This window comes from Leptopilina heterotoma, unplaced genomic scaffold (genome assembly GCF_015476425.1).
Source record: "Leptopilina heterotoma isolate Lh14 unplaced genomic scaffold, ASM1547642v1 Lhet_61, whole genome shotgun sequence".
NCBI lineage: Eukaryota > Metazoa > Arthropoda > Insecta > Hymenoptera > Figitidae > Leptopilina > Leptopilina heterotoma.
In genome coordinates this window covers 952,354-967,165 of record NW_025111142.1, presented here as the reverse complement: position 1 = coordinate 967,165, position 14,812 = coordinate 952,354, and the positions used below count along the sequence as shown (strand labels likewise).

The 14,812-nt window shown below is 27.9% G+C and overlaps 3 protein-coding genes across 6 annotated transcripts in view; 2 read left to right on the top strand and 1 right to left on the bottom strand.

The window, feature by feature from the left end:
• LOC122509685 (spondin-1-like) overlaps positions 1-2,042 on the top strand; it is a 28,257-nt gene extending 26,215 nt beyond the window's left edge. For 3 of the 4 annotated variants that reach the window (XM_043623910.1, XM_043623912.1, XM_043623909.1), the window contains exons 14-17: positions 105-271; positions 512-587; positions 1,367-1,444; positions 1,534-2,042. In XM_043623910.1, the coding sequence (XP_043479845.1) occupies positions 105-271; positions 512-587; positions 1,367-1,444; positions 1,534-1,715 (503 nt within the window). In that variant the 3' untranslated portion in view covers positions 1,716-2,042. The remainder of the gene's footprint in view (positions 1-104; positions 272-511; positions 588-1,366; positions 1,445-1,533) is intronic. The other variant, XM_043623911.1, reaches the window with a different exon arrangement.
• A 312-nt stretch (positions 2,043-2,354) lies between these two features.
• On the bottom strand, positions 2,355-6,878 carry LOC122509684. Its single transcript, XM_043623908.1, has 2 exons — positions 6,597-6,878; positions 2,355-5,847 (listed from the first exon to the last, which is right to left on the bottom strand). Exons 1-2 carry the CDS (start codon positions 6,678-6,680, stop codon positions 2,902-2,904), a joined length of 3,030 nt encoding a protein of 1,009 aa, XP_043479843.1. The 5' UTR covers positions 6,681-6,878; the 3' UTR covers positions 2,355-2,901.
• Positions 6,879-10,394: 3,516 nt separating this feature from the next.
• On the top strand, positions 10,395-14,710 carry LOC122509686. The gene is made up of 2 exons (XM_043623913.1): positions 10,395-10,749; positions 12,351-14,710. Exons 1-2 carry the CDS (start codon positions 10,669-10,671, stop codon positions 14,463-14,465), a joined length of 2,196 nt encoding a protein of 731 aa, XP_043479848.1. The 5' UTR covers positions 10,395-10,668; the 3' UTR covers positions 14,466-14,710.
• The last annotated feature ends 102 nt before the right edge of the window (positions 14,711-14,812 follow it).

The window sequence follows — 14,812 nt, the reverse complement described above, 5'->3', positions numbered from 1 at the left end:
ACTATTTTTTCTTTTATGAATCCTAATCTTTAGAATGTTTACTTCAGTAAAGTAATTGAATGTTGTAATTGGTACCTTTAGTAAATTGGGAATATTTCTTTCAGGCTCAGATACAACGCCCGATGAATTTAATGGATTACAAACTGGAAGTCAAGTTATTGAAGCCACTGAGGAATATCGAGGAAAAGTGGATTGTGAAGTTAGTGATTGGAGTCCATGGTCTGAATGTTTGAATTGTCACGATACTTCGTATAGAATTCGGGAAGTGACGGTAAACGTTTAACAATAATTTGTTATTATATTCTTTTTCCATATTTAAATAATTGTTTAATAAATATTAAATTTTGGAATAAAATAAATTCTAACAAATATAATAATTAATGATGATGTTGAATTGTAATAATTAATGTTGTTTGGAAAACATTTAAAAACGAGTAGTTTTTAATTTTTTTTACTAAAATAATTCAAATATTCAATTTTTAAATTCGGTTCTCTGGCTTTCAAAAATCAGGTGAAGCGACAAAATAAAGGCAGAAAGTGTCCAAAATTAGCGAAATATAAAAAATGCAGTACTTTACCAGAATGTGGTGAGTTGGACTAAATTTCATATGTTTATATTTTATATGCTCTTGCATTTATATTTTACTTTAATCAATATAAAGTTTATGATTTTGACGAATTTCCAATATATTTTGACTTTAATCAATATAAAGTTTATGATTTTGACGAATTTCTATACAATTATATGGAAATTCGTCAAAATTTTGACAAATTTCCAATATATTTTGACTTTAATCAATATAAAGTTTATGATTTTGACGAATTTCCATACAATTATATGGAAATTCGTCAAAATTTTGACGAATTTCTAATATGTATTGACTTTAATCAATATAAAGTTTATGATTTTGACGAATTTCCAATATATTTTGGCTTTAATCAATATAAAGTTTATGATTTTGACGAATTTCCATACAATTATATGGAAATTCGTCAAAATTTTGACGAATTTCCAATATGTATTGAATTTAATCAATATAAAGTTTATGATTTTGACGAATTTCCATACAATTATATGGAAATTCCTCAAAATTTAGACGAATTTCCAATATATTTTGACTTTAATCAATATAAAGTTTATGATTTTGACGAATTTCCATACAATTATATGGAAATTCGTCAAAATTTTGACGAATTTCTAATATATTTTGACTTTAATCAATATAAAGTTTATGATTTTGACGAATTTCCATACAATTATATGGAAATTCGTCAAAATTTTGACGAATTTCCATATAATTGTATGGAAATTCGTCAAAATCATAAACCCAATTTATAATTATAAATCGGGAATTTATTTTTACAGCGTCTAAGAGAAATGGCATGAATATCAGACGCCGAAGCAAGGACGATCTTCCATTAAGTGGGAATTATAATGACGAAGGTGAGTCGAATCTTCTTGTGCAAAATTCTAAAAGTAAAATATTAAAATTTGAGTAATTATAATACTTACTTACAATAAATATGTTGCAGAGGAATCCGTCGATTGTCAAGTGAGCCAATGGTCCAGATGGTCCCGTTGCAGTGCCACCTGTGGAGACTCTGTGCAATATAGAACGAAAACAATTAAAATTCAACCAAAGAATAGGGGACAATTATGTCCACCTCTCGTCGAATTTCGTGATTGTTCAAAACCACAATGTCCATCTAAATAATTAAAAGTTCATTCAATTTCCTGCAAAGGAATTCTCCAATTTTCTATGTTTTTAACTGAAATACAAAAAAAATAACAAGTTTAAAAAAAATCAAAAAAAAAGTAAGTACCTATCTAGAAAAAACTATATCTTAAATAATAATGGGGAAAATTTACTATTGATAGATGTAGATGAAATTCCAAGATATAAAACCTGAACATCTCAATATTACAAATCATATATTTTATACTGATAACTATAAAACTATATATATATAAAATTTTATACTCGAAAAAGTGTTTTTCTTTTCTAAACCAGAAACAATTGACAAATTACAATTTTTTAAAAAATTTGGATAGTTTTAGTTTTTTTTAGTTTTTTAAAAATTGTAGAATGATTTTCCAAAATATCGTTTACAGATAATTTAATGAAAAATAAAATTATAATTTTTAGTGGGAATAGAATAAAAAAATCTGTAAGGAAATATATTCTACTAAAAGGTACAATCATTTAGTTATATAAATCAAACATATCGCATAATTTATGTGAACGTAATACTCAAATTCCAAAGAATGTAAAATTGACATTAAATTAAGATATTTCTACTATACTATTTTAGTGAATAGTAGAATTTTTTCAGATTTAATATGTAAAAGGAAAAAATTCTTATATGTAAAATTGTGCGAATATTTGAATAGCACAATCATGTTTAAAGTTGAAGAAAAAAGGACAAAAATAATTAGATAATTATGAAGAAGTCGATTTAAACTGACATACCTAAATTAATATTTTTTTTTTTGAAAAATTGTTCTTTTTAAAATAAGTATGCATTGTAAAAAAGTAATCATAAGAATATCATGGAAATATATATGTATTCATCTTGTGTATATTATAACTAACTTACATTTATTAGTTCCGATTGACAATAATAGATTATTATTGTAGTGATTATTAATATGCGACTAAGCAACTTGTAATATTTTTTTGTAATTAAACGAAATTCCATTTAAATTCTGCAGTCCTAGTTTCATTATTTTCTTATTATTATAAATAATATTTTATTATTTCTAAATAGAAGTTAAAATTTTTATTTCTTTTCAAAATAAAAGAAAGGCAAACAAGCAATACAACAATTCAAAATTTATTGTATAGTACAATTATTTATTAACAATTACGTTATTGAATACTTGTCGCAATAATTATAGATTTAATTCAGTAAATTATTGGAACGCAAGTAATGTGCAAAATAAATTTGATACAACTTATTGTAGCTTAAGTCAATTTTGTAATTATCGTGGAATTTAGTAATTCTTTTAATATCGGCAGTCTCGGCAGAAACAAATGTCTCAACATTGTCACTGTTGATCAAACCTGATTGTCCGAAAACAAAAGTGTAATTCCATGCCCAATACTTCCGGTCTTTCAAATTTATTTTAAAAAGCTCCGGTTCTGCAATATAGAAATGTATTTTATCATTCGTATTAAATTTATGGACAACATTCGTGAGGTTCAAGGTACTTTCACCGCCTATAAAATTGTGATTGAAAACTGAAATACCATTTCTCTCAAGCCGTACAGAAAAAAATAATATATCATTGAAATAATCATCAATTGTGTCGTTCATTTGTTTTAAAATTATTGTCGAATCATTGTAATTGATAAATATTTGTAAGAATAATTCGTCATAACTTCCTAACACATCAAATGTGCAATGAAATACAGCTGTAGATATGAGTACAGTTTCATTCACTTCATTCAATTTTATGGAATGTAAACCGTCATTCTTAAAGACGAAAGCATTGGACACTTCAGCGTTATATTCCTGTAAATTAAAATTTAGATTTTTGGGTTCTATATGATCAATATAGAGTACATCATTAATTTCAAATTTATGAGCAAAATTTAACCAGTCTACATAATGATCTGGATTGCCTAAAAATAAATGTTCAAAAACAACCGAATCATTTCGTAGCAAGCGCATAGTGAAATAAGTTGTGTTTCCATAATTCGAATCAGTGGAAGTTAAGAACTGCTTCACTTCAATTGTCATATTCTTGTAGTTTACAAATATTTTTAATAGCTGCCTACTATTTGGACCAAAAGATTTTTGAACGTCAAATTCATATTTTAATACTTTTGATTCTGGATTGATTGTTCTCAATCCGGTATTTGTAACAAGAAAAGTATAACTATTCTCCGCTTTTAGATCTTTCAAATTTAATTTTAAACGATCTGCATCTTGGTGGTAAATTGTAATTTCATCGTTGATTTTAATGTCTTGTAGAATTGGACAATTCTTATCGTATATATAATCGGTGAAAGTGTAATTTAGAAGAATCGATCCATTTCGCTTTAAGTTTACAAAAAAGTACACATTACCGGGTCTTGAATTAGTAGAGACATTATTATAGAATTCCGTTATTCTAAGCGTCATGTTCTTGTAATTGATAAACATATTAAGGAACACGTTATTCTTGACATCCAAAGCGTCAAAGGAATAGTGAACAAACAGCGAAACTATATCCTTCTCTTGAATATTTCTGACTTTAATGTTGATAAACGTGTCTTCTGTAATAGTATGATAAGTTATTTCACTAATGTACAAATTTTCACCTTTCTTCTCTGCTACATAAACCGAGTAAACATCTGACAGTAGTTTGATAATCACTGACTTCTCTACAATAGTCTGACAAATATTATTCAAGTACAGACAACAATTTCTGAGATGCATTGTCGATTCAATAGTAAAATTAGCAGAAACATAATTAGCTTCCACCTTTTCTGTCATCAACATTAAAGGGGATGTTAATCTCAAATCACGTTCGTTACTTCTTACTTTTAAGTCAATTGGCTTAATATTAAAATCAACAGCAGGCATTACATTCTTTCCGCTTAAAAGTAGTAATTCCAAATCGTAAGTTACCAATGGACGTGAGTCAACATTAAAGTTGAATACCTTCTTAAAAAAAGGTAATAAACTTATATCGTAAAGATCAAAAAATATTTCCAGAATAGTAGGTACTATGTTAGTCGGAGAATCAGAATTTAAAATTTCATTAGTTGGTGTATGTCGGACTCGAAACTCCCGTAAATTTGAGTCAGTTCCATCATATCCAAAGAGACTTACGAATAAGCATAATTTTTCTTGATAAGTCCATTGGGTTATATGTTTTCCTTCTTGATAATGATACATACCATAGAAATCAGAAATGTTTTCAGTATCTTCAATATAATTAGACTCAAATGGCGAATCTGTATTAACGCGATTATTTTGTTTTCTGAACCTTTGTTGATATAGGATTGCAAACATATCATTCCACAAATTGTACGTTTCTCCAAAACTAACATCCGTTTCCTTCTTGTTGTAGTAGTGGGCAAATTGTTGCAATAAGATCCAACTCGATCCTCTTTCAGGTTGTAGAAATCTTTTTATGTTATCAGTAACTATCCAATGAAGATTGAAATTGGTTTTCGAGCATGTTACAGAATTAAGAAAATTGTTTTCATCACATCGTTCTGAGCGTATAAATAAGGATGTCCTATCGATGAATTTTAGGGAAGAAAGAATTGCTTTCTTCTCATAAGTATGGATAGTTGTCAAATAGTCGTAGTACTCAATTACCTCAATTTGATTTAGTAACCCAACGTACAAGTTGTAAGATGATGACTTTAACTGATCAATGTCTTGCACTGACAGTAACATTTGTGTATAGTAATTTTCAACAAATCCGTAAACTTGTACTTTTTGGTAAAAGTCAGATTCATCCTTTTCTGAAGAATGGAGTGTAACATCATTTGAATAAAAAATTGGCAATGGTAACCATTCTCTTGTTTGAAGTGTTACCGTTACTAGAACATTGTTCGACACTGACATCATGGGAACACAATCATAATTTGCTACAAAAGTTTTAGTGAAATTCGATTCTCCAGAGAGATCTAACATGTTAAATGTATCATTGGCTGTGTCGGTAAGACAGTAGAAGAATAAGTTTTCTATTTTTCTCCGTGTCTCTGTAGACAAACTAAAATTTGTCCCTCCTTTAATAATTATTCCAAAATGAGTTTTGTAGTGATAGAATTGGTTTTGAATTAGATTTCTCGTCCATGGCTTGGAAAATTCTCGAATTAAAGGTTTTGCAACTCTTGTAGTTTCCTAAAAGTGGTATTTAAGGAGTCAGGCCACCATGCACGTGTAAAAAAGAATGGTCAAATTTGAGAATTTTTTCAAAGAGTATATTAAAAGCTATTAAATTTTCGTATTCAGTACTTTATTATATATCTTAAAATGTACCAAAAACTATATTAAACATTTATTTTTTATTATAAAATGACCTGCTTCAGGATCCGTTTTAAATAATGACGTTTCTTGGAAGCCCAAAATGGGCGGAATGGCTGTACCGACAAATTCGAACCTGGAATATAAAACCAAAAATTTTCTTTTAATATATGCCATAAATTAGTATACCACGTAGGGGATTTTGAAGATATCGTTTTTTTTCGAAAAATGGTAAGTATATAAACAAAAAATACTGTTTTCGTACACAAATTTAATTACTTAATTGTTTTTATGAAATGAAAAATTTGCAACATATCAAAAAATCCCTACGTGGTCTACTAGTTTATGGCATATATTAAAAGAAAATTTTTGGTTTTTTATTCAGATATATAATAAAGTACTAAATACGAAAATTTAATAGCTTTTAATATACTCTTTGAAAAAATTTCCAAATTTGACCATTCTTTTTTACAGGTGCATGGTGGCCTGACCCCATAAAGTATAAAAAATTGTGTATAATGAAATAATATAAAAATAGTAAAAATACTTCGCTAACTGAATTTTCTTACCAACAGACAAGAATAAATTTTTAAAAATTAGATTACAGAAATGTGACAAATACTTACATTTAAATTCCATGAAATAACCTGCTGTGAAACGGAGAAAGAGACAAGAATTAAGAGTAACTCATTCATAATTGGATAATGCATCGTATCACACTGACAAATATAATGTTTATTAATTATTCGAGACCTTCCGAATTTAATATAAATTTACATTTATTTATTAAATTTATTTTATTTAATAAAGATGTTCGAAAATCAACTCAACTACTTTTATTAATGCGTAAATCAACGAATAAAGGCAGTTGTACACGTCAGCGATTCTGAGTATTTTCTTGTCGTGTAAGCAGTTTTCAAAGTTGGAATGAGTTTTCTGACCAAGGGAACCGAGTTAGAAAATTGCTTGCATGGCGGGATAATTTAAAAATATAAGTAATGATTAGTAATTTGTGAAAGATATATAATAGTAGAATATGAGTAAAATGATTTTATTCAATAAAACTTATGTGAAATAACTTGTGATAAATTATTGTAATGAAAAAGTGAAAATGTTATGAGAAATGTGTTAAAATGAAATTACAATTGTGATCAAGTCGATGTTTGCAGAAAAGGTAATGCAGTCCATGTGTGTATTAAGTAAACAGTTATCAGAGTTTTTTATATATTTTTTATATAAAAAACTAAATATATATAACTAAAAACTAAATATATATAAAAACTAAATTGCATAAAATTTTGTTGAATCATGAATTTTTTCAAAAATTTTTTTGGAAAATTATCGAATTAAAAGTAGAGGAAATTTTCTAAAAAAATATTATTTATATTTTTTGTTACATCATTAACACGACAGTTCTTTTCCGACATACATTCCAAATTGTTCACATGTATTATATTGTTCTCCTTTTGAGAAACAATATAATAAATATATATAGCTTCAATGCATTTTTTCATTTCCTCATCGAATGCGAAGTGTTCTTCATGGTAAAATCTTTACTCCAACCTGAGAAACATAGAATATATTAAAGTGAAATATTTTTTAATAAAACAATTAAAAACAATGCTCATTTATGCAAACAAAAGTTTTCATTTTCTAAATGTCTGTAATCTTTGAATTAATTATCGAGTACGAAGTCTAATATTACTTTAATATACATAGTGTAATATTAATGTACAATTTCACCTGGAAAACTTCTTAAGATTTCATTCCAAGCTTTTGATCTGGCTAAAAGACTTTTTTGTTGAATTGAAAGTTTGTGGTTTCCAGATAATAGAAAAACTTCGAACACTCTTAATCAAGAACAAAAAAATTTCCCGAACATTTTTTTTCATTCCCCTCCACGGTGGGCTTGAAACTGATTCAACCCAAAAGTCTTTGCACCTGAGTCAAAACACGCCAAGTGAGCACCCCTTTAGACATTTTTTCACCAAATTTAATGAAACTTGGTAGAAACATTGTACTAATAGAGTAGATGCAATTTGCCAAATTTCGTTAATTAATAATAACGGGTTGCCTAGTTACAGGGTGTCAAAGTTTAACATTATTATCGAAACGCAAAATTTCTATCTCCTATACTATTGACGAATGCAAGATCTTATCCACAAATTGGAATCTAATGCAATATAAAGCTTAATGTAATAATTTGGTTGTTATTGTCTCGCGCAGTGCCGGGAGGAGCTCGTCACGGGAGCGAGGCGAGCAATAAACAATATATGTTTGCTATTGAACAAATGTCGGGCAGTGGAATTTTTTTTCAGATTCTTAAACCTATGATTCCAACGTATTTATTTATGTAAAAAAGAAACAATTTTCGCTTGGATAAAGCATAAAAAATGTTAATTGTTTAAAAAAAATAATACAATTTTTCAACAAAAAAAATTTTTTTTAAGTGAAATTATTTATTCGAAAAGTTTGATAAAAATACTACAAAAAACATATAAACAATTTTTTTGTACGGTCAATAGTATAGGAGATAGAAATTTTGCGTTTCGATAATAATGTTAAACTTTGACACCCTGTAACTAGGCAACCCGTTATTATTAATTAACGAAATTTGGCAAATTGCATCTACTCTATTAGTACAATGTTTCTACCAAGTTTCATTAAATTTGGTGAAAAAATGTCTACAGGGGTGCTCACTTGGCGTGTTTTGACTCAGAAGTGAGCATAGCAACGTTTATATAGTGCATAAACTATGTTTATTTATAATATACACTGGAGCTTCACTTATTTTCAGTCTCACTTATTTGTAGTCGCACTTATTTTCACCATTTCCAGTCTCACTTATTTTCAGTTAAAAGGTTCTCCGTGCGTTCTCATTGGTTGTTGTTAAATAATCCACCAATCAAATCAACTCGAATGTTACGTTTCAGAGTGAAAATAAGTGCGACTTTGCCTTTCAGTTTGTTTCGACTTAGTGAAAATAAGTGAAGCTCCAGTGTATTTATATTATATTTTATAAAATATATTTTTTCTTTAATACCTACAACTTCTATATAAAGTTTTTTTCAGAAAATTAAAATTTTTAGAGTAAAATTGAAATTTCGATATTTTAAAAAGAAAAATCGAAGTTTCTCAAAAAGGGCTCCGGCGATTATTTTAATTTTTGTTACAAAATCATCTGCTTACTCTCTAGAATCAAAATCCACAAGAAAATCCCAGGTGCAAAGACTTTTGGGTTGAATCAGTTTCAAGCCCACTGTGCCTCTTTATCTGAAAATATTAAAAATTATTAATACTGATTTGATTAGCTTTGTTTTAATAGAATAAAATATAACACATTTACAATAGGATAACAACACACAATAACACATAAAAATTATTAGTCAAACATACTTAAAATGTTAAAAAGATTTAACACTTAAAACTGATACTTTCTTGTAATTTTGTAATAGATGAAAAATGAAACCTATTTTTAAAGAAATAATTAATAAAAATAATCAATAAATTATTGAGCATCTACAAAATTGTCAGAATATTTAAGGAGACTTGAAAATTCTAGAATGAACACTTATTGTATTAAAAGTATATTGCTAAAAATTTGTTTAATCTAGGAATAGTCAGTCAAACCTAATCATAACATACATGAGTTCGATGTTTTCGTTGTTGAGGTCAACGTCATAAAAACTGACGCAGTTATCTCATTTCAGATTATTTAATTTCTGTTTCTTTAAAACAAGTTTCTCTATTTCAAACTGAAAAATAAAAGAAAATATTATTAATAAGAAAAATTGTGTTTTACTTATTCTACTAAATAATAAATTTAAATAAGAAATATTAAATTGAATTATATGTACAACTTCGTCTCTTAAATAATAATTAAATAAAAAATATTAAATGTAAGATGATAAGATCCATAACCTTCAAATAATAATACAATATTATAATTTTAAGAATGTTGTAATTTAATAAAAAAACAGTGTTACCTCATTTTTGGAGTTGTCCATTTTCAATTTATAATGTATAAAATATATATAAAAAAATTAACAATTTAATATATTTTATAAAAAAAGCTATTTTGACATTAACCTCATCACGTCACTCTCATAACTGTTTACTTAATATACACATGGACTATACATTACCTTTTCTGCAAACATCGACTTGATCAGAATTGTAATTTTATTTTAACACATTTCTCATAACATTTTCACTTTTTCATTACAATAATTTATCACAAGTTATTTCACATAAGTTTTATTGAATAAAATCATTTTACTCATATTCTACTATTATTATATATCTTTCACAAATTACTGATCATTACTTATATTTTTAAATTATCCCGCCATGCAAGCAATTTTCTAACTCGGTTCCCTTGGTCAGAAAACTCATTCCAACTTTGAAAACTGCTTACACGACAAGGAAGAAAGAAGCATAATTTTTTCATTACACGTGTCAGTTACAAATTTGTTGAAATTGAAGTAATAAAATAAATTAATTTTCTAATATCCTTACTTTTTAATTTGTGCAATATTTATGTTGAACAATTCAACCACATCAATAAATATCAATTAAATTTTGATATATTATAATATTAGAAAACTTGATACAAATTAACAGTAGTTTATACTGAAGGGAAACTTTATTTCCATACTTCTTTCATTGCTGACTCATCACAAAACTAGAAGTAAAAAAATGTTAATATTACAATTTTTAAGTTTATTTACATTTTTTTGCATTTCCAACACCGAACGAATAGTAAACTGGAATTCAGAGGTAAGATTAACGAATAATATTTCAGATATAAAGAATAAGAGTAATTACACTTGTTTACACAGTGAAATTGTCAATCGAACAACACCTTTAATTCGAATAGTAGGTGTTTTTTGAGTAAGAAAATCATAGGTTTAATTTTTTTCCCCTCGTGCACTTTCTCTGTAGCTTCAAATTTTGCATTTTCGAGGTGTGACGCCACTTAATTAAACTTACCTGTAGGAAAATTAGCTTGTCAAAATTATAAAAAAAGTATCATTGTAAAGGTTTAGGTTTTATTTTTTTTTTTTTATTTATAGACTATATCATTACACAAATTTTGAGCCATTGAGGACCTCGATTGGGTTTAAAATGACAACTCTACACTAAATTTAGTAAACGAAACTACTTTCTTCATTTTTAGTTAAACATGTGCAGCAAAAATTCAAGTAATAAAATTTAGTTAGGCGCTAAAGTTAATAAAATCACTAATCAAGGGTGTCTAAAGTCGTTGATTTCGAATCAATTGTTAATTTTTCAAATATCAAAATGTCGAATCCAATATGGTGAACAAGTTTTTTAAAATCGATGAAATTCGTCTTAAATTTGTTACTCGGGGATTTTTGGGGTCGCTGATTACGAATCCGATGTCAGATTTCAAAAAATTCAAAACGGCGGATCCAATAGGTGCGAATTCGATGGATTTTTAAAAAAACTCATTCACCATTATAAATCCATCATTTTCAAAATCTGATATCAGATTCGCAATCAGCGACCCCAAAAACCACCGAGCAACGAATTTGAGACGAATTTAATCGTTTTTTAATAACTTGTCCGACATATTGGATCCGCCATTTTGAAATTAGTTAAACCTAACATTGCATTCGAAATCTGCGACTTCAGAAACACTTGATTAATGATTTTAGTAACTTTAGCGCTCAACTAAATTTTATTACTTGAATTTTTGCTGCAAATATTTAAGGGGTACTAAAAATGGCGTCGCACCTCGAAAAGTGCAAAATATTTGAAGCACGAGGGAAAAAAATTAAGACTATGATTTTCTTACTCAAAAAACACCTATTATTCGAACAAAAATGTTTTGTGCGATTGACAAAAAAAAGTTTTTAATATCCTAAACCTGTGTTGTATAAATATACTATTTATACTTGTTTTGTTATTAATGCTGTAATAGAAACTAATGTCTTTTATTCTTAACTTTTGATTATTTAATTAATAATTATTACTAGGGGGTCGTTCATAAACTACGTCACACTCCTAGGGGTGGGGGTGTGTCAAGCTGAGTGTGACGAAGTGTGGAAAAAATTTTTTTCGTATGTAAAAAATGTGACGCAGGGGGGGAGGGGGTAAAAATCAGTCCGAAAAAGCGTGACGTATAGTTTGTGAACGACCCCTAGCTCGATAGTTACATGAGCTGAAAACAAAATTTCTTTACATTTCCAAGAATATATATCATTTTTTGTATATCTAAAACTATTTGAGTTATTTTCAATTTCATGAAAAGTACCACTCTAATACAAATTTTTTAACTTCACAATAATAAACAGTATAAAAAACAAAAAAATTATATTTTAAACATGAATAAAAACTTTGTAATATTAAATTAGGAAATTGAAAGAACAGTAAGGCCAATTGTTCGAAAATTTGACGATTCATGGAAAGTCCACACGAGCAAAGAAGAATTTTATCATCACAAAAGTCACTTTGGAATAATAATTAAGAATGGAACAACTTTTTCTCTAACAACTAAAGAATTAAAAAATCTTTCAAATTTTTACTTTTTCTGTATTGCTACAAATTATGAAGACGTTAAGAAAATAAAATTTGAAGAGCATAGTAAGATTACAAATGTTTTGACAACGACATCTGATTGTGTGCCAATGATGTCTGTATCGTACAACATTGATGTGGAAGTAAAATTAACAACTAATAATTGGATCGATTTACCTGTTTTCGATTCTAGAAATATGACGTATCTTATGGCAGAGAATGCTGAAAAGGAGTTTTACAAAAAAGTAGAAATTTACGGTTTCGTTGAGAATTATTACGTACAAGTCCTGCTGTCTGCAAATGATATCAGAGAACTACAGTTTAAAGATTACAGTCTGTTTGTTGGTTTACAGAATCAAGTGGATGTGATAAAATACTACAATTATTTGACAAGTGCCAGTCGATATGTAAATAAAAATGATTCATACGCATATGCTTTGGTTGAGAAACACAAAATTTTCAGTCATACCAACGAAGGTTTCGCAGGAGGACATTTTGATTTCAACAGCATAAGATTCACATCTGTAGCAGATACATTTTTAGATCCTACTCGAGGACTTCAGTGGAGCTTATTACACGAAATGGCTCATTATTATGATATTAAAAGTAATGTTATTGGTATTGGATACACCTTCGAATCGTGGACAAATATTTATTGTGCTTTCTATCAACACAAATTTTCCTCTATGGATTATTGGGTTAAGTACGAAGATCAAGAGAACAACACGCTTCTATCGAATTATCGCAATGGAATTACTATCGAGAATAAAAAATGGGATTATAAGGAAAAAGTACACTTCTACTTGACATTGTTCGCATATGATGGTACTGACAAATCTTTCAGAGAATTTAATATTCGATATTTTTCTGAAAATAATACAGAAAAAGAAAATGTATTACAAATACTTTCAGAAGTGTTTTTCGATTTGTATGACATAAACATATTTCCATTTTTGAAGAAAGTTATCAACACTAAAACAAATCCTTTCATACCGTATATTTTAGAATTACAACTCTTGACCGGTCGTGCTGTAATGCCGGCTATTGATTTCGGCCTAAAACCAACCGAAATGAAACTTAAGAGCAGGGAAAGAGATTGGAGACCATATTTACCTTTAATGCTGATTACAAAAATGATAGAAAAGTATGTTGAGGTGACATTTACTATTGAATCCCAAATAGATCCTACTGGTGCTTGTCTGTATTTGAATAACATTTGTCACAAAATTTCTGGAAATCGTATGACTATAAAATTATTATCAGACGTTTACTCTACTTATATTTTATTTGAGAAAAACCAAAAAACGTATGTTAGTGATATAGAATACCACACCATATCGAAAGATACAAATTTTCCTGTCAAAGTAAACGATTTGCAAAAAGCGGCAGCAAGTTTATCTCTAATAGAAAATTTCTTTATTATTGAAGGTTTAGGATCGATGAGATTTATGACAATATCAATAAATTATAAAGACATGAGTATATCAATACAACAAACCAACACAAACATTCACCATTATTTTCCAAATAAATTATATTTTGCAATAGGTTTAAAAAGAAATAATTCCGTTGTCTTTATATACAAATTTTTGGGTTCACCAGAGAGAAATGAAGCTCTAGTACGTGAACATAAATTCGAGATCAATGATAAAATTTACATTTTCCATGCAGAACCACACCGCCTGAAGTTCAATTTGAAGGGATACAATAATTTCAAACGTATGAATACTTTTCTCTTGACAAGTGCTGGTTTACACAATGTAGCTGACAGGAAGCAAAAAATAATTCCATTGCAAGTTAAAAAAGTTAATGATTTTTATTTGAAGTACAATCGGGATTTAAGGAAAAATGCATATTTTCAAGCAATATTACTTGACTACATGAATGTTTTACGATCTAATGGTTTGGAAGAAAATATACCGCAAAATTGGATTACACCATCAGGAAACTAAGATATCTTTGTGGTAATTTTCTGCTATTGCTGCGGGATTGATTTTTAATATTTTAAATCTTGAATTTGTATACGTAATAAATGTAGAATCTGGGACTAGTGATGCTCATGATCGAATGTATGCGAAATGAACAGCTATAATAAATCCTCCAAGCTATAATCCTCTTTTTTCTAAATTCAACATTTTATATTGAGTTCATTATATAATCACCTGTTTGAATTTTTTTTTATTATCAAGCAAAACATATTTCTTAGAAAACATTATTGACACAAATTTTAGTTGACACAAAGTTCCTTTTATTTATTATTTAACAAATTTCGGAGAATAAAATTGATAAAATTGTTTAC